This window comes from Sapajus apella, unplaced genomic scaffold (assembly GCF_009761245.1).
Source record: "Sapajus apella isolate SASKATOON/1434 unplaced genomic scaffold, GSC_monkey_1.0 scaffold34, whole genome shotgun sequence".
NCBI classification, from domain to species: domain Eukaryota; kingdom Metazoa; phylum Chordata; class Mammalia; order Primates; family Cebidae; genus Sapajus; species Sapajus apella.
Genome location: NW_022436974.1, coordinates 8338962 through 8364352, shown reverse-complemented (window position 1 = coordinate 8364352; position 25391 = coordinate 8338962). Strand labels below are relative to the sequence as shown.

Below are 25391 nucleotides of genomic sequence, written 5' to 3'. Positions count from 1 at the left end.
TTTTTTTTTTTTTTTTTTTTTTTTTTTTTGAGACGGAGTTTCACTCTTGCTACCCAGGCTGGAGTGCAGTGGCGCGATCTCGGCTCACCACAACCTCCGCCTCCAGGGTTCAGGCAATTCTCCTGCCTCAGCCTCCCGAGTAGCTGGGATTACAGGCACGCGCCACCACGCCCAGCTAATTTTTGTATTTTTAGTAGAGACGGGGTTTCACCATGTTGACCAGGATGGTCTCGATCTCTTGACCTCGTGATCCACACGCCTCGGCCTCCCAAAGTGCTGGGATTACAGGCTTGAGCCACCGCGCCCGGCCCAGTAATCTCACTCTTAAAAATCTATCCTAAAAACATAATTACACTAGAAGATGAATATTCATTATTTCATCCAACAAACATTTATTGAGCTCTTACATGTGCAAGGCATTGGATTAGGAGTTAGGGATATTCTTTACTGGGCCAAGAATAAAATAAGCAAATGTCTCTGCCTCCAAGAAGCATTCATTATAGTCAAGGGAGACAAATGACACAAAGTGTGTGTGTGGTGGGGGGGTGTATGTGTGGGTGGGTGCGTAGGTAGTGCTGGTGGTGCTGGTGGTGAGAATGGTCAGGGCGAGAGAAGATGGAATATGCTGCTCCTACATATTAGGGTGATTAGGAAAGGCCTCTCTGATGTGGACACATTTGAGAAGAGACTTGAAGGAACCAGGGAAACAAGGCATAAAGATACCCATGAAGAGGTGATTCCAAGTGAGGGAAGAGCAGGTGCAGAGGTGGGAGCATGTTGGTGTGTGGAAGGATCAGCAAGGAGGCCGCTGAGGCTGGAGCAGAGTGAGGGAGGGTGGAAACTGAAGCAGGGTGGGTGGGGCTCAGGGACCGTGCTCTGAGATCATGCAGGGCATTGTCATCCATAGTAAGACCGGTGAGGGTTTACTTTCAATGAGGCAGGCAGAACTTGAGAGTCGAGCAGAGCAGTGATGAGCTATGACTTGAATTTGTAAAGACTCTCTGGCTTCTTAGTAAGCAGTAAAGCCACTTGGAAAGCCATGATAATCCAGATAAGATACAGCGGGGGAGAAGACACTGGCGGTGGCTGAAAGTGTTTGAGTTCATTGCCAGGCATGGTGGCCCACACCTGTAATCCCAGCACTTTGGGAGGCTGAGGCGGGTGGATCACAACGTCAAGTGATCGAGACCATCCTGGCCCACATGGTGAAACAGCATCTCTACTAAAAATGCAAAATTTAGCTGGGTGTGGTGGTGCACGACTGTAGTCCTAGCTACTTGGGAGGCTGAGGCAGGAGAATCGCTTGAACGCAGGAGGTGGAGGTTGCAGTGAGCCGAGATTGTGCCACTGCACTCCAGCTTGGTGACAGAGCAAGACTCCGTTTCAAAAAGAAAAAATGGTTGAGTCCTAGATACGTTTTGAAGATACAGCCATTAGGATTTCCTCATGATACCGATGTGAGTTGTGAAAGAAAGGAGTCAAGGATGATTCTGAGATTTGCAGCTGGTTAGTATTATATGTATTGAGATGGGGCCGCCCAAGGAAGAGAATTTGGGTGAGGCAGACTCAGAAAAATCAAAAGCTTTCAATTTGTCAAGTTTGAGAAGTGTCTTAGACATCTAAGTAGAGCTGTTAGGCAAGCAATTGGGTTATGAATCTGGAGTTCAGGGAAAGGTCTAGGCTGGAAATATATATGTGGCAGTAGAGGGCTGGGATTTGGTCCTGAGTCCAGAAGAGATCACCTAAGGAACGAATGTAGTTAAGAAAGAGAAAAGTTCTGAGAATGGAACCCCAGATAGTCCAAGATTTGGAGGTCAGGAAGATGAGAAGAAACAATCAAAAGGGAGTGAAGAGCAGTAGCCAATAAAATAGGAGAGCCTCCTAGAGAGTGCTGTCCTGGAAGGCAAATGAAGAATTCCAACAAGTAATGATCAGCGTGTCAAGTGCTGTTCCCAGGTCAAGGAAGATAAAGTTGGAGGACAGACCAAGGGATTGACAACATGGTGGTCATGGTGACCTTGGCAAGAACTATACATGGAGTAATGTGGACAAAACCTGATGGAGTGGGTTCAGGAGAAGGAAGAAAAGATGATGCACAGCTGGCCAGAATCAACAACTATTTCAAGCGTTCCTGGGGTCTAAGTAAACAAGAAAACAGGCTGGAGTTGGAGGTGGAGTGAAATCAAAAGGGTTTTGTTTTTGTTTTGTGGTCTGTTTGTTTGTTTGTTTGTTTGTTTTTTAGACATCGTCTCGTTCTCTGGCCCAGGCTGGAGTACAGTGACTTGACCTCGGCTCACTACAAGTCCAACTCCTGGCTTCAAGTGATTCTCCTGCCTCAGCCTCCCGAGTAGCTGGAATTATAGCTGATTTTTGTGTTTTTTTTTAGTAGAGACGGGATTTTACCATGTTGGTCAGGCTGGTCTCAACTCTTGGCCTCAAGTGATGTGCTCACCTCAGCCTCCCAGGCATGAGCCACTGTGCCCGGCCCAAAGAAAAATTTTCTTAAAAAGATGGGGGCTATTGCCAGATATAGGTGAAGGGGAGGAAGGCAGCAAATCATGCTGCCATGTGTGTACCTACGCAACAATCTTGCGTGTTCTGCACATGTACCCCAAAACCTAAAATGCAATTAAAGAAAAAAAAAAAGAAAGCAGAAACGTTCACATTTCAACCAGAAAAAAAAAAAAAAAAAAAAGAGGTGGGAGCTATTATCTCATATTTGTTTGATAAAGAAATAATATGGCAGAGAGAGGAAAAATGGCAAAGGAAAAACAGGGACAACTGTTTGATTAAGAGAGATAGGATGGGACCCAATAAATAAAAGAGGAGATGCCTTGGAAAGAAGCAAACACAAAGAATTTATTATAGAATTGTTTATAGTGGTAAAAAAAACTGAAAATTAATAACAAGTTTATCAGTACATACTGGGTAATTTAAGGGGTCTAAGTACAATAGAACAAAACACAATCATTAAAATTGTTAGTGAAGATCCTATATTTACGTACGTGGTAATATATGCACAATAAAAAGCAAAATGAAATGAAACAAAACAAAAGCCAGCATAGTCAGATCCTGACTTAAAACGATTAAAAGCGCTTTATCTACATAAGATTTGAAGATAGTTTCTGCTTTCTTCTTTAGGATGTTCTGCTTGCTTTCAAGCAATGTATTTAACCTTTACAAGCCTGTTCCTTCACCTGTAAAATAATGATTTGAAAAATCTGCCTCAGAAGACTGTCGTGTGGATCAAGGAAGACAATGTAGGTAAAGTGCCTAGCACAGTGTCTGGCACTTAACGGGTACTGAATACCAGGCTGTTACCTGGGTGCGCTACCCTCATATGCTAACACATTTCGAGAAGATGACTGTGGGGGACCCTGCTCTTACCAGTAGCAATGGTGCTGCCTTTGATTTTTCCTATTTCTGATGATGCTGGTCTCCTCTTGTCTGATGCAGAGAATTTGTGAGAATAGGAAAGAAATTTGTCTTCTCCATCGCCTACAAATATTCCAAAATTTGGCTAATCTGCCCCCTAGTGGCAGACATTAAAATTTCTGCCACTTTTTTTTCCAACTGGAGTTGCAAGAAAATGCCCAGGAAGGATTCAATCTGAGGTATTTGCCGCATCTCCTCCTACTGGTCTTGTCACTACCATGTAAAGGCAGGACAGTGCCTACACTGACCCATGGCTTGCCTCCTTATGTTAAGGCTTTGAATGTCTATCTTAAAATGCAAACATGAGGGCCGGGCGCGGTGGCTCAAGCCTGTAATCCTAGCACTTTGGGAGGCCGAGGCGGGTGGATCACGAGGTCAAGAGATCGAGACCATCCTGGTCAACACGGTGAAACCCCGTCTCTACTAAAAATACAAAAAATTAGCTGGGCGTGGTGGTGCGTGCCTGTAATCCCAGCTACTCAGGAGGCTGAGGCAGGAGAATTGCCTGAACCCGGGAGGCAGAGGTTGCGGTGAGCCGAGATTGCGCCATTGCACTCCAGCCTGGGTAACAAGAGCGAAACTCCGTCCCAAAAAAAAAAAAAAAAATGCAAACATGAGCCTAGGAGGAGAAGTCTAACTGAATCCTTTAGCCTGAATTAGCTAGCCTGAGGGATGAGACACAGAATAGATGAGGGTCAGGAGAGGCCAGGAGAGGCTAGCCAGAAAGGTGAGTCATCAAAGAAGCCTGTGGCTATCTCAGGGGTGAGAAGCAGAAGGCACAGGTGCCAAACATGCTTCCTCTGCTCCCACAAAAAAATCATAATTGTGTATCTAGGAGTCATACCTTAGGACAGAGATGGATGTCATAAAACTGGAACATAGCTTTTTTTTGAGACAGGGTCTCAAAAAGTTGAAGTGCAGTGGTGTGATCATGGCTCACTGTAGCCTCACATCCTGGGCTCCAGTGATCCTCCGATCTCAGCCTCTGGAGTAATTGGGACCACAGGCACATGCCACCACAACGTAGGTTTCACTACGTTGTCCAGGCTGGTCTCAAACTCCTGAGCTCAAGTGATCTCCCTGCCTTGGCCTCCCAATGTGCTGGGATTATATGTGAGCCACTGTGCCTGGCCTGTAACATATTGTCCTTAAAGGAAAGGAATGCAAAACTTCCTTGCCCAAAAGATGACCCTTTTTAACATGTTGGTATGCATTTGTGCTGGCAAAAGGGCCCTAAGATTTTTTAGTCAAAAGACCAGGGATTGAGTGCTCCTCTTGTGGTTGACAAGATGAATAATAACAAGCAAGCCATTAAGCCTTTCTGAGCGTGAGTCTTCATCTGTAGAATGGGCATGATGGTGACAATTCTGCTGTCAGTGAAATGTTTATGGTTTTGTTTGTTATTTAGATCTTCCTGAGAATGGCATGCTGTGACAGGCGTTGAAGGTGAAAGAGGGACATTTACTGAAAAGGTACACTCCTCCTTTGACCTGGGCCTGGTGGCTTGATGACATGAGAGTAGACTGTGAAGTCCTTAGCTCTTTAACAAAGCTGAGGAGAGAATGTGCAGGATGCAGAGATCCCTATCAGAGAGCCTGGGGGAAATCTCAAAAGTGAAATCCCAACAGCAAAGTCTTAGGAGCAAAGATGGGAGGAGAGAGAAAAAGAAAGTGGGGGGAGGAGGCAAGGGCAGAATAGAAGCTTGAAACTTAAAAGTATTACTGGAGATGAGATTTCAACTCACAGAAGTAGGATAAGGGCTTTATCTAACGGAGAAATGTCAACATGAACCCAAATGTGGAACCCACGGAGATGGTCTGAGAGAGATGGAACATGCTGGAGGGGCCTCTGGTAGCTCCAGACAAGGTGGTTTTGTAATGGGTGGTGCATGACTAAAATGGTGATAAGACCATATGGAACTGATCTGACTTCAAAATTGTGTCATCAGGTGCCATTCAATAGGCAAGTCAAATAAAAGAGGGTACACCAGGCACACTCTTACAGCCAAAGTTTAATCACAGCAGACAAACTAGCCAACGAATTAAAGCCCAGAAGTTTTTTGTTTTGTTTGTTTATTTGCTAGATCATACTGTAATAACCAGAACACGGATCTGAAAATGTCTATTACTTGTGAGTATATACCTTCTTTCATTTGTTCATTAGATATCTATTGAGGGCTACCTATTGTTCTAGCCCCATAGAGATGCGGTTTCCTTCAAGGTAGAAGGTGTGATTAAAGTTTAGCAGAGAAAGCTTAGGATACAGACACGTCAGAGCTGGCTAGAAGAGAAACACATATAGCATAGAGCGCTGTTCACACAAGAACTCAGCAAATATTTATTGAGTGATGTTTTGGCTCTGCATCCCCACCCAAATCTCACCTCGAATTGTAATCCCCCATGTCAAGGGAGGGTCCTGTAATCCCCATGTGCCGAAGGAGGGACGTAACTGGATCATGGGGGCGGTTTTCCCCATGCTGTGCTCATGATAGTGAGTGAGTTATCACCAGATCTGATGGTTTTATAAGTGTTTGGAAGTTCCTCCTTCGTGCTTCTCTCTCTCTTCTGCCGCCAGGTAAGACTTCCCTCCTTCGCCTTCCACCATAAGTTTCCTGAGGCGTCCCCAACCATGCAGAACTGTGAATCAATTAAACCTCTTTTCTTTGTAAATTACCCGGTCTTGGGTATTTCTTTAGAGCAGTGCGAAAAAAGGAATAATACATTGAGTGATTGGGGTGGAGTCAAATACAGTGGGATGCGCAGAAAGGAATGGGAAAAGTATGGGCTTTACTGTTAGAAATGTCTGGGTAAAAACCCCAGCTTTGTCCCTTGAGCCATGTCATACCAGGCAACTTACGGGCTCAATAAAATGGTAGACATTAGAATTTATAAGACTACATTAGCCTTGAAAGATGGGTAGGTTTTAGATTTGTGGGAATAAAGGGAAGGGCATTTTTATCTCACTACTTATCACTGCATATTTAGCTTGATGCTCTCAGAAATCATCCTTTTCATCTAGAAGCTCACATTATAAGCCAGCAGCACAGCAGGCATGCTAGGAAGATGCAGGCAATGCTTGGAGTCACACAGCAATAATTCCACACTAATAAGAAGCAAAGATTCCCACCTAGTTTGCCCATGCAAAATATTATGATTTTATACAGCAAAGTCCTGAGTTGGGAGTTACATGACCAAATGGAGTTGTTTCAAGTACTTCACAATCCTTGCACTAGCTTCAAGAAGAAATGTTAGGAGTTAACTGTGTTCCCCAGGAAACCATATGTTGAAATCTCAGGCCCCAACACCTCTGCATGTGACTTTGTATGGAAATAGGATCGTTGCAAATGTAATTAGTTGATGAGACTATACTAGAGTAGAGTGGGCCCCTAACCCAATATGACTGGTGTCCTTAGAAAAAGGGGAAATTTAGGCCGGGCGCGGTGGCTCAAGCCTGTAATCCCAGCACTTTGGGAGGCCGAGGCGGGTGGATCACGAGGTCAAGAGATCGAGACCATCCTGGTCAACATGGTGAAACCCCGTCTCTACTAAAACTACAAAAAATTAGCTGGGCATGGTGGCACGTGCCTGTAATCCCAGCTACTCAGGAGGCTGAGGCAGGAGAATTGCCTGAACCCAGGAGACAGAGGTTGCGGTGAGCCAAGATTGCGCCATTGCACTCCAGCCTGGGTAACAAGAGTGAGACTCCGTCTCAAAAAAAAAAAAAAAAAAGAAAAAGGGGAATTTGGACACACACACACACACACACACACACAGAGAGAGAGAGAGAGAGAGAGTGAGAGGGAGAGAGAGAGAGAAAGGGAGAGAGATAATGCCATGTGAAGCTGAAGGCAGAGATTGTGAAGATGCATCTACAAGTCAAGGAACTACCAGAAGCTAGGAGGCTTAGAACAGACCCCTCCCTAACATCTTCAGAGGGAATATGGTCCTGCCAAGAGACACTTTAATCTCATACTTCTAGCCTCCAGAATTGTAAGATAATAAATATCTGTTGCTTAAGTCACTCAGTTTGCGGGTCTTTGTTATGGCGGCCATAGCAAACTATTAAAGGAAGTCTTTACGGTTTTTAAGAAAGGAGAGAGAGAATATTTGGGGTAAAAATAAGATACCCTGCCCAAGGAGGGAAAAGCAAAAACACAAGGAGCCAGCTGAAGAGAACTATTCCCAGAGATGAGTGTGTGATACTGGAGCAGATGTGTAGGTAATAATGAATGGAAGGAAGTTGAACAGACAAAATTTCCTTTGAACAATACATCATAGTGACTCTAAAAGATAAGATCTTTGCATAGGAGAGTGATATTGAGGGGTCCCCTATAATACAATCAGAAAACTAAGCTTGTGGTTAGGAAATATCACCAATTCACCTGTTGACTCCAAAATGCCTGGAATAGCATAGAGCTTATTTACCTCACATAGAGCTTTGCATAGAACAGTGTTTCTCAAACTTTAATGTGTGTACAAAATGCCTACAGATCTAGTTAAAACACAGATTCTGACTCAGCAGAGTCTGCTTTTCTAACAAGCTCCCAGGTGATCCCAGTGCTGCTGGTCCTTGGGCTAGTCTTTGGGTAGCAAAGGTGTAGCTTACAGTTAGGTTCACAGGCAAATGAAAATAATTTTGGACAAAGAGAATGCTAAGTAAACAGAACTGACTGATGCTCTTGTTCTCTGTAAGCTGGATCAGTTCAAGTGAGTCAAAAGGCAGTAATAAAGAAATAGTGGTGTGGCAGTGACCCACTCTGAGTCTGAACTGGTGGCCAAATCGCAGGAGAATCTTTTATAGCTATTTATATGTTTCTATGTAGGATATTTACAAATTTTCTGTTTGATCTTTACAACGCAAAATTTTAAAATGTAATCTTTACAACTTCTCTATGAGATAGAATAGATATTAATATTTCTGGTACACACTTAGCCTAATAAATGTTTGGTATTTTTAACTCTATTTTATACATAGAGATTGAGCTTCAGAGGTTAACTGTTGGTCAAACAGATGTTCAAACACATATCTTCAAAACTCTTACCACCCTACCCAAGCCCCCTCAATGGCTATGTACCTTTTTGTGTTCGACATGATTTCCTTTTTCTTTTTCCGTTTTTATCTAGACTTCTCTGTCTCTTTAAGCATGAAACTCAAACCCTACACACTTATGTCTTAACAGGTATTAGTATTTTTGTACACATCCTATTAGCAATGTGCCAAGAAAGATTTTAATTTCCCTATTCTCTCTTCTTGTTTCTTACTGTCTTTAAGCAAGTGACTCAATTCCTTGACTTAACCCCTACCCCATACCTTTAAAAAATATATATAGCTTTTAAAGTTTTTCTCAGCTCATCTTTCCTCCCCTGCCTGGCACTCTTAATCTCACTCCTGGTAGCAGCTCTAACTTATTCTGTGGAGACACTGCCACTTGTTAAGCTCCTGCGATGTGTATGTGAGGGAGAAAGAGGACATTTAGCAGATGGTCAGATGGAAGTTCTTTGATTACTTTTGTTCTTGCAGAGATCTTCCTTTTTTCTGGCTTTTATACATAAGAATTATTGAGGGTTCCTCCCCACTTCAATGTCATTTTCTTTTTTTTTTTTTTTTTTTTTTTTTGAGACGGAGTTTTGCTTTTGTTACCCAGGCTGGAGTGCAATGGCGCGATCTCGGCTCACTGCAACCTCCGCCTCCTGGGTTCAGGCAATTCTCCTGCCTCAGCCTCCCGTGTAGCTGGGATTACAGGCACGTGCCACCATGCCCAGCTAATTTTTTGTAGTTTTAGTAGAGACGGGGTTTCACCATGTTGACCAGGATGGTCTCCATCTCTTGACCTCGTGATCCACCCGCCTCGGCCTCCCAAAGTGCTGGGATTACAGGCTTGAGCCACCGCGCCCGGCCAATGTCATTTTCTTATACTGAATGTAGATAAAGATGAAACAGTGAAATCCTTGCCATCAAAGAAACATCTTAAACTGTTCCACTCCTAAATGGCTTCAGTTGCCTTTTGAAGAGTGTCAGCATTACACAGAAACCAGTGACACTAATGGTATTACTGCTGAGGACAATTCTTCATCTTGATCAACAGTTATTGATGTTCATTCCCAATGGGTTAACAATACTAGAAACTAAATATACATACCTCTTTTTAGGCCTAAACTCTACAAAAAGACTGAATTAAAAATCAGACCAGGGATACAAGTACGTGATGAGGAAAGACGTTCCTTCTTTGCTGCGTTTACTGCGAGAATGAAGACCATTCTCAGCAATCAGACTGTCGACATTCCAGAAAATGTCGACATTACTCTGAAGGGACGCACAGTTCTCGTGAAGGGCCCCAGAGGAACCCTGCGGAGGGACTTCAATCACATCAATGTAGAACTCAGTCTTCTTGGAAAGAAAAAAAAGAGGCTCCGGGTTGACAAATGGTGGGGTAACCGAAAGGAACTTGCTACCGTTCGGACTATTTGTAGTCATGTACAGAACATGATCAAGGGTGTTACGCTGGGCTTCCGTTACAAGATGAGGTCTGTGTATGCTCACTTCCCCATCAACGTCGTTATCCAGGAAAATGGGTCTCTTGTTGAAATCCGAAATTTCTTAGGTGAAAAATACATCCGCAGGGTTCGAATGAGACCAGGTGTTGCTTGTTCAGTATCACAAGCCCAGAAAGATGAATTAATCCTTGAAGGAAATGACATTGAGCTTGTTTCAAATTCAGCGGCTTTGATTCAGCAAGCAACAACAGTTAAAAACAAGGATATCCGGAAATTTTTGGATGGTATCTATGTCTCTGAAAAAGGAACTGTTCAGCAGGCTGATGAGTAAGACCTTAGAGTTGTCCAGCTACAGAAACACAAGATGCCTATCATAGCTAAGACCTACTTGTGATACTTAAATGATACAATAAAAGACCTATTAATTTGGGAAAAAAAAAAAAAAAAAAAATCAGACCAGGCTGCTCGTAGTGGCTCATGCCTGCAATCACAGCACTTTGGGAGGCCAAGGTGGGAGGATCACTTGAGTCCACAAGTTTGAAACCAGCATGGGTAACAAAGCAACAGCCCATCTCTTAAAAAAAAAAAAAAAATCAAACCCAAAACATTTAAGAGAGTTTGGGGATTTTTTTTTCCCCTCTGGTAGTCTAAAATGAATGTATTAAAATAAAAGCCAAAAGAGATAACATTTATTGCAGATGTTGTGCCAGGCATTGTTTTAAGAGCTTTAAACCTCACAAGAACCTTTTGAGTACTTTTACTATATCTCTTTAAGAGATGAGAAAACTGGCCGGGCGCGGTGGCTCAAGCCTGTAATCCCAGCACTTTGGGAGGCCGAGGCTGGTGGATCACGAGGTCAAGAGATCAAGACCATCCTGGTCAACATGGTGAAACCCCGTCTCTACTAAAAAAATGCAAAAAATTAGCTGGGCATGGTGGCACGTGCCTGTAATCCCAGCTACTAAGGAGGCTGAGGCAGGAGAATTGCCTGAACCCAGGAGGCGGAGGTTGCGGTGAGCCGAGATCACGCCATTGCACTCCAGCCTGGGTAACAAGAGTGAAACTCCGTCTCAAAAAAAAAAAAAAAAAAAAAAGAGATGAGAAAACTGACTTATAAGAAGTCCAGTGACTAACTCAAAGTCACAGAGTTAGCCAGAAATTCAAATCCAAGTAGAGGAACTCTATGTAAGATTTTTATTTTTCAGACAGAGTCCCACTCTGTTGCCCAAACTGTACTACAGTGGCACAATCACAGCTCACTGCAGCCTTGACCTCCTGGGCTCAAACTATCCTCCGTCCTTAGTCTCCCAAGTAGCTGGGACTACAGGTGCACATCAACATACCTGGCTAAGTTTTAAATATTTTTGTAGAGATTGAGTCTCCCTATGTTGCCCAGGTTGGTCTCAAACTCCTAGGCTCAAGGAATCCTCCTGCCTCAGCCTTACAAAGTGCTGGGATTATAGGTGTGAGCCACTGCGCTCAGCCAAGATCTTATTCTATACTATCTCCTAAGACATGAGATTTGTTTGTCTATGAGAATTTAAATAAAAATCTACATCCCTTTTTAATTTGCAAAAAAATAGAAATTCCCATTCAAAACTGCTTCAGTAAAAGATTGAGTGGCTCCTACCAGTTTGCTGCAGAATGGGCAGGCATATTAACCTCAGGGCTGGTTAGATCCAGGGACTTGACCACTGTCTGAATTCTCTCTGTGTTCCTTGCTGTCACACTCATTCTTTCAGACCAGCTTGTGCGGTACTACCTGGGAAAGCTCCAGGTTTACATGCTAACATAAGCCTAGAGAAGAAAATATTTGTCTCTGCTGTCTTTAGTACAGATTCCTGTGAAAGACTCCGATTGCCCCAATTAGGTCATGTACCCCTACCTCAGTCGGTCACAATGGCAATGGAGATAAGAACTGCGATTTGTCCAGTCTGGGTCACATGCCAGCCCCTGTGGCTTAGAGGTCTGGGTCTGTACCAGAGGAGAGAAAGGTGCTAGACAGAAAAAAAAATAAAATAACTGCTAAACTACCTAGTATGTGTATACCCCTCTAGAGTTTACACAGTGATCTCATGATTCATGCTTTTGGGTCTCACAACCACCCTGTAGAGAAGGCAGATGAAGCATTACTATGAAGTAGTGGTGGGTTAACATGGCTGCAAATTCTGTCACTGCCTCCATTGATAGACGGAGTTCATTTCCCTTTCACTTGAATCTGGGCTGGCTCCATGTTAATCAATCAATAATGTGGTAAAACCGAAGACAACTCGTTGTTTGCCTCACCGTTAAAAGGATTTGCAGCTTCTACCTTCTTTCTCTGCGAATGCTCACTCCTAAGATGCTTCCTCTCCAAACCAGCCACCATGGAGTGAGATATCCAATCCACACGGACTGCTCATGGTGGACACTCCAGTCAACAGTTCCAGCTGAGCTCTCAGCTGCCAGCCAGCATCAGCTGCCAGCCGTAATAACTCACCCATGTTGGACATTCCAGGGCGGTTTGGTTGGCAGCAATTGAGAGCCAAAACAGAAATGAAGACTCATTGGTTTAAGGTCCCATGGCTAGAAAGTATCCATGGGAATGCTAAGCCAGATGCTCTGACTCTAAGCCCACTTGGCTTTGATTTCTCATTGCCATCTATTAAAGACAGAACAAGCTTCAATTCAAAATCTCCAAATGTAGAATTTCTGCCCAGGATGAAGGTTGAGGAAGTGGAGCATATAATTTGTTCATTTATTCAGCTTTGTTTGTTTATGCTGGGCAACCGAACAAAGTAAACTCCTGATTCTCAAGGAACTTAGAGTTTAATCAATAGAGAGCCCCATAAACAGCTCATCTCAATAAGAACTCATAAGTGCCATGGGGCAGCATGTCCAGGGGGATTATGGAACCCATGTCCAGGCACTAATCCCAGCCCAAGGCATGAAATAATATGCACATATTTTATTGGGTGTGGAAGAGTATCTCTGCATCTGTATGGAGGATGCTGAAAAATGTTTAAAATGAATACAATTATTCTTAAAGAACCCTAATATTTGAGGGGGAAACATGACTTCTAGTTCTGGTTCAGCCTTGACTTAAATGTGCCCTTGGCCAAGTTGCTGAACCTCTCGGTAACTCAATTTCCTGATCTGTAAATCTGAGGTGGAATTACACTACACTGTTTCTTCATGTACTTGACAGTTCCTTTCTCCAACTCCATGCCTTTAAGTTTTGGTGTTCCTTGGAGTATAGTTCTTTGCTTGTTGCTCTTCTCACTCTGCAAAGTCTCCCTAAGTGATCCCATCCATTCCTCTGGCTTTTGTTATTACTCATGTAACAAGGAAATCCTTTTATGCTTAGGCTCTTTCTTTCTGTGGGCTGTCTACCGATGTATTCATCTGCTTATAGTACATCACTGAATGTTTTATAGGCACATGAAGTTCAGTATACACAGTGCTTGGCTCATCTCCTTGCCCACTTAACTCCCATTTTTGATTTCTCCCTTTACAATCAAGAATCAACACTGCTACCCAAGCTAGTGGCCTATGAAATTAACTTCACTTTCTCTTTTCTCTCAATCTCACATGCAATTGTTTGTCAAGGACTGCTAATTTTGTGTCCTAAGTTTCTGAAATTCATCCTTTTGTCTGGGTATCTCATAAACAGCTCAAATTCGAAATATTCAAAGCTTACCTCATTACTTCTCCCTCCTGGTTCTCTTCCTGTGTGTTCCAGGAGGATCACACTTGCTAAATCTGGAACTTGGGCATCACCCTTGTTTTCTCCTCTTTTACCTCCCATCACCAGGTAACCACCAATTCCTGATGTTTGTCTTCCTAGTCAATCTACCCACTTTTCTCCATTCTCGTTGCTATTATCTTTCACTTCCTGCAGTAGTATCCGGCCTTCTGTCTTCACTCTCTCTGACCTTTCTCCAGAGTGCAGCCAAATTTGATCCTGTCATTTCTTTGATTCCTGATATGTTTAGCCCCCACGCTCCCAGACTGCAAAATCTAATACAGGCATCATAATCCATTCACCCTCCTCTCCCCTGCACCTAATATAATGTACTCAGCATATAACAGATACTCAATAAATATGAACCTGTGCTCACCACCTGATTATAGGTTATTTACAGTAGATAAATCCTTGAGGTGCTTTCCATATGTTGGACCTCTGGAGGCACAAGATAACATGCGGCTCACTGTTGTTATGAGCTGGAGGCCGTAAATGAAAGCTATATACATTAACTGCACCTAATAGTACCAATGAATTCCGTAGTCAGTACAGAAAGGATGCATATCCCAAGATATGTATCTCCAAGATGGGGCCTTAAAACGAAAGTCACCCTCGTGGCTGTGTGCAATTTTTTTTTTTTTGAGACAGGTTCTGGTTCTGTCACCCAGGCTGGAATGCAGTGGTACGATCTCAGCTCACCACAACCTCTGCCTTCCGGGTTGAAGCAAGTCTCCTGTCCCAGCCTCCCGAGTAGCTGGGATTATAGGCGCCCACCACCACGCCCAGTTTATTTTTGTTGTTGTTGTATTTTTTGTAACTATGAGGTTTCACCATGTTGTCCAGGCTGGTCTCGAACTCTTGGGCTCAACTGATCCGCCCGCCTCGGCCTCCCAAAGTGCTGGGATCAAAGGCAGAAGCCAGGCCAGGCGAGGTGGCTCACGCCTATAACCCCAACACTTTGGGAGGCTGAGGCGGGTGGATCACGAGGTCAAGAGATCAAGACCATCCTGGTCAACATGGTGAAACCCCGTCTCTACTAAAAATACAAAAATTAGCTGGGTGTGGTCGCATGCGCCTGTAGTCCCAGCTACTCGGGAGGCTAAGGCAGGAGAATTGCTTGGACCCAGGAGGCGTTACCCCTGGGTAAGAAGAGCGAAACTCTGAAAAAAAAAAAAAAAAAAAAAAAAAAAAAAGGGCATGAACCACAGAGCGCGGCCCAAAGCCGAGAGCTTCAAAGCCCGACAGGTGTGACAAATAATGGGCCTCTACGCAGGTTGGCGCGTGCGCGTGCGCGTGAGCGGGGCGCGGGGCTTTAACGCGGCGCGGCCTTCCCGGCGGCCCCCAGGGGAGGCGGGATCGGGCCTGTTCCCGCGGTTTCGTCCCGCCATTGGCAGGCGGTTTGAATGACGGAAGTGACGGCGGCTCAACGATGGCTCTCCCGCAGGCGCAGAAACGGCTGCTGGGCAGCTGATGGGCAGGAACTTCCCAGGCCAGCTTGCTCTGAGTTGCGGCTACCGTGTCCAGGCTCCGGGTTCTCAGGTGAGTGATGGACGCACCAGCTTCCTAGTCGCCCTGCAGGAGCAGGACTCCCTGAGGCCTGGGAGCTGGGATTGTGCTCCGGAGGAAGGGGATCCTAGGAAGGCGCCGTGTCGCGAACGCAACGCGGCCGGTGTTTCTCAGGCTTCGCAGTCGGTGGACCCTGCCCGCGGTCGGGCTGGCGGCTCTAAGGAGCGTTCGGCCCAGACCCGGCAGCTCTGTACTAGAGGCTTTTTTTGCGCACTCTCCTGGGGTGGGTTCGCGCGAGCTTCCCCCGCAGCCTCCCCAGGCCCGGAGCTTCCGTGCCGGGGGAAGGGGCGCTTCCCCGAAGTCACTCGTGCGGACATGGCCTGCCACCTGGTAGCTGTTAAAACAAGAGCATTGCCTGAAATCGTTTCATGCAAAGAGCGGGCTCTGTTTTGGTGTCTGCCACCTTAATACCACAATTGTTCAGTCCTGTCACAAACTCAGCTTTTAAAACAATGGTGAACTCTTGAGTCCTTAATACGTAGAGAGTATTTGGCGACTTCACGCTAAGTCCCGTAATCGTCAGAGCAAACTTCTGACCTAATTCCTAATTCGCCCGCCTCGGCCTCCCAAAGTGCGGGGATTACAGGCGTGAGCCACCGCGCCCGGCCGCTTGTAACTTTTATCAGCTTCTTCCCCATTTTCCCTCACACACGCATTTCTCCTAATAAAACATTTGCAGGTTTAATCCCATCGTAGCATCTGCTTTTTAGATGACCCACAGTTGCACAACAACAGATGTAACGTGTTATCCTTGGATTGGATCCTGGTCCAGAAAATATACATTAGTGTGATAATTGACAAAAATTGAATACAGCCTGTAGATTAGTAAAATATACTGTACCAGTGTTAATGTTCACATTTTGATCATTGTACCGTGGTTACGTACAAGACGTTGACATTTGGAGAAGCTGGGGACAGGGCAAATGGGAATTCTAAGCCTGAAATTCCCAAATAAGAAGTTTAAAAAATTTAAAAATTATACACAAGAGGAAACAGTTATTTTATCACATTTTAGGAGCTTCGAAATAATAATCTGTGTATATGTTTTTCTGTAATCCTCTGAGATGAAGTGATGGTTACTTAAATCTGAAATATTAGGGTTTTTTTCTCTTATATTGAAATAAAAGTTAGAATAAAACACAAATATAGGTGTACCATTTGAGGAATTTCTACGTATGTGTACACCTGTTAAACCATCATACAGGTCAACATATAGACTATTTTCAGTATCCCAGTAAGCTTCTTTGTGCCATCTCCGTGTTAGTAACCTTCAGTAAGGTAACTTTATTTTTACCTCTCATAGATTAGTTCTGCTTGTTTTTGAACTTCACGTAAATGAATTTTATTGTACTCTTTTGTGTCTGGCTTTTTTAAAATTCAGTGATATTATGTCTATCAGATTTATCAGGAATTAGTCTTAATTATTTAAATATGAGTGAATTCTTAGACGTTCAGACAAAATAATAAAGATACATTGTGAAGATTAATCTTGTTCTTTTTTGTTTGTTAAATTCTTCCCTGTTTTTTTTAAATTCTCACTCGCAAAAAACAACAGCTTAAATAAAATTTTCACCACTCCATATGTCTTTGTGTGTTCGAAAGTTAGTAGCCATTTGGGATAAGGAAACAGATCCCTTGGCTCCTCCACTAGATATTATCACTCAGGGAAAGTCCTTTAACCCAAGAGGTCTTGTTTCTTCATGTATAACATGAAAAATATAATCAGTACTTTGTTACCATTACCAAAACCTTGTGAGTATCAGATGAGTAGGATGCATTAAAAGATTTTTTAATGTAAGCAGTTACTCCTTTTTGGCATTAGAGTCTTACTGAAGATAGTAGTGATGATTGCGTTTATCTCTGTAGCACTTTACATGAATTAACTCATTGACTCATTCGTTCAGTCACCACACTTACTGAAGTAGCTACCAATGGACGAGACGCTGTTTTTAGGCTATGGACATAAAATGGTGAATAAGTCCATTACGCCCTATGACCTTGCATTCTGATGGAGAAGTCAGTGGAAAGGTATTAATTAGTCCCTGTTAGGTAACCCCACAGTCTCCTAACCCCTATTCTGTTTACACCTAATTGAAAACATTATCAATCCATAGTATGTGAAACCTGGTAGTTATTTATTAAATTTAATTGAATATTTTAATTTAAAAACCCATAGCCACTGTCTTTCAATCGTTAGTAATCTAACTAGAAAGAGCAAACTATGGTTGATGAAAAACTACAGGAGGTAATACCAAGACAACATAAAATTAGTCCCTATCTGAATGTATTGGTAATAATGCATTAGAGGTGGACAAGTCAGGAGTGGGAGAGTAAGTGGAACAGGAATTATCAGAGGACAGCTTCGTAAAGGAAGGAGGGCTTATGCTAGCTTCAAAAAGATATAAATACTCAGCAACTGAGAATGCCTGCCTGGTCACTGTGAGAGAGACCTGAGAAATGTTGACTTGTCTCAGTTAAAATGGTTGCATACTGATATTAAGTGTCCAATTTTTTGGAAATGACAGTAATAGGAACAAGTTAATATCAAAATTACCTGAGGAGGGTATTCAAATTATAGAACTATAGATTCTTATATTTATTCCATTTATCTCCGCCTCGTTCCCCCAAATAGTAGCATGTTATAATCTGGGGAGTAGAGAGAGAATACCAAGTATGAATAATAGCAATAGAAGAATAGGTCTGGGCTGCGTACGGTGACTCATGCCTGAAATCCCAGCACTTTGGAAGGCCGAGGCGAGTGGATCACTTGAGGTCAGGAGTTTGAAGCCAGCCTGGCCAACATGGTGAAACCCTGTCTCTACTAAAAATACAAAAATTAGCCAGGCATGCTGGCACGTGCCTGTAATCCCAGCTATTCTGGAGGCTGAGGCAGGAGAGTCACTTGAACACAGGAGACAGAGGTTGTGGTAAGGCAAGATCATGCCATTGCACTCCAGTCTGGGTGACAGAGCAAGGCTCCGTCTCAAAAAAAGAATAGATCTGGAAACCTAAACACTTGACACAGCTGACCAGAATTATTCTAAAGGGATTTTTAATGATCATTCATATAAAAATAACATCAATATAATTATTGAAGAACTGTTTAGAGTGTGGAACATGGAATTGATGTGATTTCATGGGGTAACAATGACACTTGGTGATCGAGTTATATAGAGTAGACTGGGAATTGAATCTAGAAACGAAGAGCCCTTGAAATTACAGCAACCTTGCTGGTTATGAACAAGTTATTAAAGTTCTGGAGTGTCAAATTGTAGTTGTGAAAAGACTTATTTCGTGCTAACATCTTTTTAGGTCTTTGTGCTTTTTTACATTTAAGCTTAGTAAACTCTGGAAATGCTAACCAGGAATAAGTCAGGTCCAGATACTCAAGGTAAACAATGTGCTACAAATGGGAGAAAACTTTTCTGAGTAATTCTGATTCAGCCTTCAGTTCTCCATTCCCACCCTTCTGAGTATCATGGATCTAAATGTGCTTTTGTAATTGTTATTTGTCAATAAGTTGGACTTCATTTACTCATTTTCCTTGCATATATATAGCCTTCTAAATATCAAAAGTATTAAGACGAATTTTAAAAATTATTCTAGCCAGGCATGGTGGCTCATGTCTATGTTCCCAGCACTTTGCAAAGTTGAGGCAGGTGGATCACTTGAGGCCAGGAGTTCGATACCAATCTGGCCAACATGGTGAAACCCCATCTTTACTAAAAATACAAAAATTAGCTGGGCATGGTGGCTTATACTTGTAATCCCAGCTACTCTGGAGGCTTGAGAATTGCTTGAACGTGGGAGGCAGAGGTTGCAGTGAGCTGAGATCATGCCAGTGTACTCCAACCTGGGTGACAGAGGGAGATTCTGTCTCAAAAAAAAAAAAATTCTAATCTTTGCTGCCCTATTTTAATGTTACATTATTTTTATAGCTGTTTTCCTTTTTTTAAAATTCAGAACTGTCGTACGTAAAGTACACAGAAATGAAAAGAAAAGTAGCAAATGCTCGGAAGCTGAGATTGAGTCCTAATGAGGAAGCCTTCATTTTGAAAGAAGATTATGAAAGAAGACGAAAACTAAGATTGCTACAGGTATGACTTATTTGGAATAAGGTTTTAAATACCTTTGTTCCTCAAAGTACTTGTATTCTTTTACATTAGAATGTTCTAAATGTTGTATTTTAAAACCTTTTGTGGGTATACAAGAACCCTGGTTCTTCAGTATTAACTGGTTTTGGAACATTTGAAAAATAGGCTGAGATGGTAAGTAGGTTGGAGAAGAGTTAGAAGATAGATACTATTTGACTCTAATATTGAAAATAGTTCTTTGTCTTTTTTAAAAATGATCTGTAATTGATGATAACAGGAGGTTTAGATGACTTTGAAGAACACTAATTGGAAAGATTATTAGCTGCGGAAGCAGGAAATTATAGATTACCCTTTTCTAGAAGTGCTTTTAAAGTAAGTCTTTGTGAAGTATGTTTCAGGCACCATTCTGTCTAGAATTAGAGATGATGTGCAACAGAAATGGAGTTCTCAGCTGGCTCTGTCTATACTCTGGGCTATAGATTTGTTGAATCATACTTATCGTTTTAGCTTTTATAGGTTATTAGAGTGATAATGGCAGTCCTTTCGGGAGTGGGCACCAAATAAAAGCTAATCAGTTAGGAGACATTAGATACAATCTTGAGATTTTTACTTTTTATACATCATTCAGATTTTCTGCTTTAAATAGTTTTTATCTAATACAAGATGAATATCCAGGAGAATTTGTAGACTTAAGAGAATTCATTTGAGTTCGTGTTTCCAAATAGCGTTTCAAAAAAGTTTAAGTAAAATATCCTTTCATGTAACCTGTTACATATGCATTCTTTAGGTTCGAGAGCAGGAAAGAGATATCGCCTTACAGATAAGAGAAGACATAAAACAGAGGAGAAATCAGCAATTTACACGTTTGGCAGAGGAGCTAAGGGCAGAATGGGAAGAATCACAAACTCAGAAAATAAAGAACTTGGAAAAACTATATTTGGCAAGTTTAAGAAGTATGGGAGAGGGACATCGACAGGCCAAAGAAAATGTGAGTGAGATCTTATTTGGCTACCCAGTGTGGCAGTAATATTGGTCGGAAGTAAATTATAGTTGTTGAATGCTTTTATTATGATAAAAATGTTTTCATGCATTGAATTTCTTTGGGGAAGCCTGAGCTTTTTTATAAATTTAATGTAATTTGTGAGTGATAGTAGGCTCATTTCTTATTAAGAGTCGTGTCAAGTAAAATCCATGTCAAATAAAATTGTTCTTCCTATGATGTTTAAATTAGCATTATTCTCTTCTAGTACTCCTCTATCTGGGGAAGTAATAATCTTCTGATTCAGAAGTTGTTGTTCATCTCAGGCATTTTAGACAGATTCAGTGGGGTGAATTCAGATTTCCCATTTCAGTATATTTCCCTTAAACATTTGGTTTGAATGTATGTATATTTGTATTTCGTTTACAAATCGCAAATATTTTTTGATGACTTACAGAAAGCCATTGTAAGTCTGCCCCATTATTTTGATTTATTATGATTTGTGATGTGGAAATACTACCATCCTAGAATCAGTTACATACAATAAGCAAGCTAGTAACAAAGAATCTTTGATAAATCTTTGATAAAAACTAGTGAGGAAGAAAATACATTAAAGAATGTGGCAGTCTGTTTCTTGGTCCTTGGTTATAGTCTGTGTTTTTAGTAATAGCTATAAGTTCTGACTCAGATTTCTCTGGTTTTATGTGTGTCACATTAACTTTGTGCATTAGTGCAGTGTTTCCCAAACCTCTGTTATTTGAATATCACATTCACAATTTTTGTCCTACTGGGAAACTGTCCATATTACCATACATTTGACATTCTAATTTAGATGAACTCTTTTATTACTTACTTTAACCGTGTCCTCAGTTGTTTAATATCCTATTTATATTTTTGTAATAATATGTTAATTGATTGCATTAACTTTACATTAAAATATTTGCATTTGTCCCCCTAATATGGCATATCATCAGTGGTGCTGTTATCATGCTCTGGGAAACACTGCTATATAATGTGTAGAAAGAAGATGACAAAATTGATAAATTACTTCTGATCCTATATGAGATACATTTCTATTATTCTTGTTTAGTATGACATTTTAAGTAATAAATATTTTTAGGAACCTGATTTGGATGCTCTGGCAGAGCGGGCAGCAGAAAGGAAAAGAAAAGCAGATTTGAGGCATAAAGAAGCCCTCAAAGTGCAGAAAAAGCAAAAAGAAATGTTAATGAAACAAAAAACCTGGTAAAGTACTAATTTTTACTATAATCTCAATTGGAAGTAACATGGTTGAAAGTAGAGGATATGTAGGATACTGTGTAAGCAAATACTAAATAAATGTCATATAGTAGCATATTCGTTGTATTTGTTAAACTTGGTTTAAAAATAATGCTGGGGATGGGGAGTGATTTGCTTAGGTGAACATAATAACTAATGAGCTTTCTTTCCTAGTTATAGTTTGAATATTGAGTTTAATAGCAGTTACTAAGTTTCTAGAGAAATGTGTGGCTAGTTCAGAACGCATGTCAATCAATGTCTATCTCTGATACAACGTGAAATAAAAATTGATGCGATTAAGAACATTAAAAAAGATTGTAGACTCTGAAAGTCATTAGTAATTTTTTTCATGTTGTAAAACTTAAGGGCCATTGACAGGAAACATGAGTGAAGGAAATTACAAAATTAAGGGCTCTGTTACTATTTAGCAATGGCTATTTTAGATAATGGCCCATTTTAATCAACATTTCTGGTTTTTTTACTCCAAAGAACATTGAAAGTTTCTTGGGTTGGTCCCCACTGTAGAGCTTTATGTCTTTAGATATGCCTTCCTTATTTTGTAAACATTTTCTTGCATGTGTATAGACTCTTTACACATGTAAAGCATACTGAGCCTGTGGGATCAGACTGGAGGATTTCTTGAGCCTATATTTTTAACCCTGAGCATTGTACTGTAATATTACCATTAAGAGATTAATTGATGACATCTCTTGTTTCTTAAGGCATATAAAAGCTCGAAAGGAAGCGCTGCTTGTGGAAAAAGAAAGATCAGCCAAAATTACGAGTTTGCCACCTCCTCCTCCAACTCTTTTTGAGGTGAGTTTGTTTGAGTATTAAGAGGAACTAGGTCATAATTCTTCTTTATTATTATAATTCAGTGAAAGTCAATATGACTATCACTTACTTAATTAATTGTATAAGACAACTTATTTTAAGCAGATCACTCCCCATCCCCAGCATTATTTTTAAACCAAGTTTAACAAATACAACGAATATGCTACTATATGACATTTATTTAGTATTTGCTTACACAGTAGCCTACATATCCTCTACTTTCAACCATGTTAGTTCCAATTGAGATTATAGTAAAAATTAGTACTTTACCAGGTTTTTTGTTTCATTAATATTTCCTTTTGCTTTTTCTGTACTTTGAGGGCTTCTTTATGCCTCAAATCTGCTTTTCTTTTCCTTTCTGCTGCCCGCTGTGCCAGAGTATTTTAAAATAATTCTAGATATCATTTCACCTGTAAATACTTCAGTGTGTATCTCTGATGTATAAGGACTTTTTTTTTTTTTTTTTTGAGTTGGAGTCTCGCTCTGTCACCAGGCTGGAGTGTAGTGGTGCGATCTTGGCTCACTGCAACCTTGGCCTCCTGGATTCAAGCAATTCTCCTGCCTCAGCCTCCCAAATAGTTGGGATTACAGCCACCACACCCAGCTAATTTTTGTATTTTTGTACTTTTAGTGGAGACGGGGTTTCACCCCATTGACCAGGATGGTCTTGATCTCTTGACTTGGTGATCCAACTGCCTCGGCCTCCCAAAGTGTTGGGATTACAGGCGTGAGCTACCGTGCCCAGCCCTTTTTTCTTATATAAAACTAATATTGTTTCTAATATCATTTAATACCCAGTATTTGTTCAGCCTTTCTCAATGATGTAAAAAATGTTTTGTCATTTGGAAAACTATAATTGTTTTGGTTTTTAAGAAACTTTTAATAATTCTGCTTTTTGAAAAAATACCCTATATTTATTTGGAAAAAAAACTAAGCTATTTGTCCTATAGATTTTCCCACACTCTGAATTTAGCTCATTTTAAATGGTCACCATGTTACAGATAAACTGAGTTTCGGTTAATAAATTTGCGTAAGATTATAAAGTATCCAGGTGTGGTTTAAAAAAAGAAAAGAGGTAAAAACGACTATAACAAGAGGGGTATATTTTTTATGGGAGTAAAATGTGTGCTTTTGTGTTTTGAAGCTCATTTTTCAAAAAAAAATTTAAAGCAGAAATTTTAAAAAATATTCTCCACTAATATTAGCTTGTTACAGTTACTGAAATGGCTTTTTGGATGATTGTCAAAATTACCTATTTATTTTTATCTGAAAAATTAAGTAGAAGTAAGCCCACAAGTACAGGGATGTCTAATTTAGTTGTACATACAAGTATATTCTGTATAAGCCTAAGTACCAGATATTCACTTCTTAGGCCTTTCATTTTATCGCTTTCCTGCTTTTATGTTGAGCCATCTACCATGTCACATTTGATCCAACAAGATTCAGATGGAAGAGTCATGTTTCAGTCACTCCCCCAGTACAAAGTGAGATAATGAAAGTCAGGCAATATATTATCCATGATGCCTTTTGATTATCTTTTTCTTAATTCTTAATATTTATAACAAGCCAAAGTCAAAAATTTATGAAAAGCAAGTAAAGCTGTATTAGTGCTTTGAGAAGCATGAGTTATATCAGTGAGCATGAACTATTTAGTTCCTTTTCTTGTTTTTTTGTGTTTTTTTTTTTTGAGACAGAGTCTCACTCTGTCACCCAGGCTGGAGTGCAATGGCACAATCTTGGCTCACTGCAGCCTCTGCCTCTTGAGTTCCAGCGATTATCCTCAGACTCCTGGGTAGCTGGGATTAACAGATGCCTGCCACTACTCTCAGCTAATTTTTGTATTTTTAGTAGAGATGGGGTTTCACCATGTTGGCCAGGCTGGTCTCGAACTTCTTACCTCACATGATCCACCTACCTCAGGCTCCCAAACTGGTAGTGTTACAGGCGTGAGCCACCACACCTGGCGTAGTTCCTTTTAAGAAAACAAGATATATTCTTCGTTTTTTCCCTGCCAGTTTTCAGAGTAAAGAGTTGGTGTAATAATCAATGCCATTGATAGTAAATGGGCTTTTTTTTCCCTTCTCTTTTGTGACTATCACTGTTAACTTGTGGGGTTTTTTTTTTTTTACTCAATATTACATAGTCAATTATAGTCATTCTTTTTCTTCTTAGTGACGTTCGTAGTATTTGAAATTTGGTCAGCAGGAGACTCTTGAAGTTGTCTCTGCGTCCCTGTGACTCCATGAGCATTTCCTTGCTCTGTGGCCCAGCAAATGACCTAGGCTTATTTACCCTGTCCCACATCTGGTATCTCCAAAGACCCCTGGTTCGTTTTAGTGGAGAAATGTTACTTATAAACTAAGATCTGGGTGATTATACTCTTGTTTAACTAAAAGGCATTATTTTAGAAAAATTCATCACCCAAGCCAATAAAGGTGTTTGGGATAAGGCAGTGTTCCTCTTAAGATGGTTGTGAATGTATGGCATAGAAGGGAGGGACAGGATTTTAGTTTGAGAAAAGCTAGGTTGTAGGGTATTTTAGAGCCAGGGAAGTGTACCATATAAGAACATTGTGTCCCACACACAGGGTATAGATGCATCTGTATCACTGTTTCTCCCAGCAGATAAAAATATAAACGCTGAAAAGCCTGGGGAAATAAACCTAGACTATTTAATCTTCTCAAACCAAGGTTTTTTCTTAATTAATTTAAGAAAATATTATTTTTGAGACAGTTTACATGGTGAAGAGAATGGATACTTGTTGTGTACCTAAGAATTTAGTTACGTCAGGTTTTTTTATTCATATCTAGTTTAATCACTTTAGCCCTGCATGGTAGATATTTCCACTTAGCAAATGAAGAAAATTGAAGGTCAGAGGTTAAGTAATGTGTCCAAAGTACCTATAATAGGTAAGTGTGAGAATCAGAATTTACGTCAAGGTCAAATTCTATAAAGCTCATGATCTTTTTAGTTTGACACTTAGCTTC

General features: G+C 41.0%; 2 protein-coding genes across 2 annotated transcripts in view; both read left to right on the top strand.

The window, feature by feature from the left end:
- Window positions 1-9621: 9621 nt before the first annotated feature.
- On the top strand, window positions 9622-10359 carry LOC116563195 (60S ribosomal protein L9). Its single transcript, XM_032295775.1, has one exon. It carries the CDS (start codon window positions 9682-9684, stop codon window positions 10258-10260), a length of 579 nt encoding a protein of 192 aa, XP_032151666.1. The 5' UTR covers window positions 9622-9681; the 3' UTR covers window positions 10261-10359.
- A 4677-nt stretch (window positions 10360-15036) lies between these two features.
- Window positions 15037-25391, top strand: part of CEP295 (centrosomal protein 295) — a 59322-nt gene continuing 48967 nt past the window's right edge. Inside the window, 5 exon segments of the mRNA XM_032295774.1 lie at window positions 15037-15192; window positions 19183-19316; window positions 20101-20301; window positions 21413-21537; window positions 22293-22386. Coding sequence (XP_032151665.1) covers window positions 15057-15192; window positions 19183-19316; window positions 20101-20301; window positions 21413-21537; window positions 22293-22386 — 690 coding nt within the window. The 5' untranslated portion in view covers window positions 15037-15056.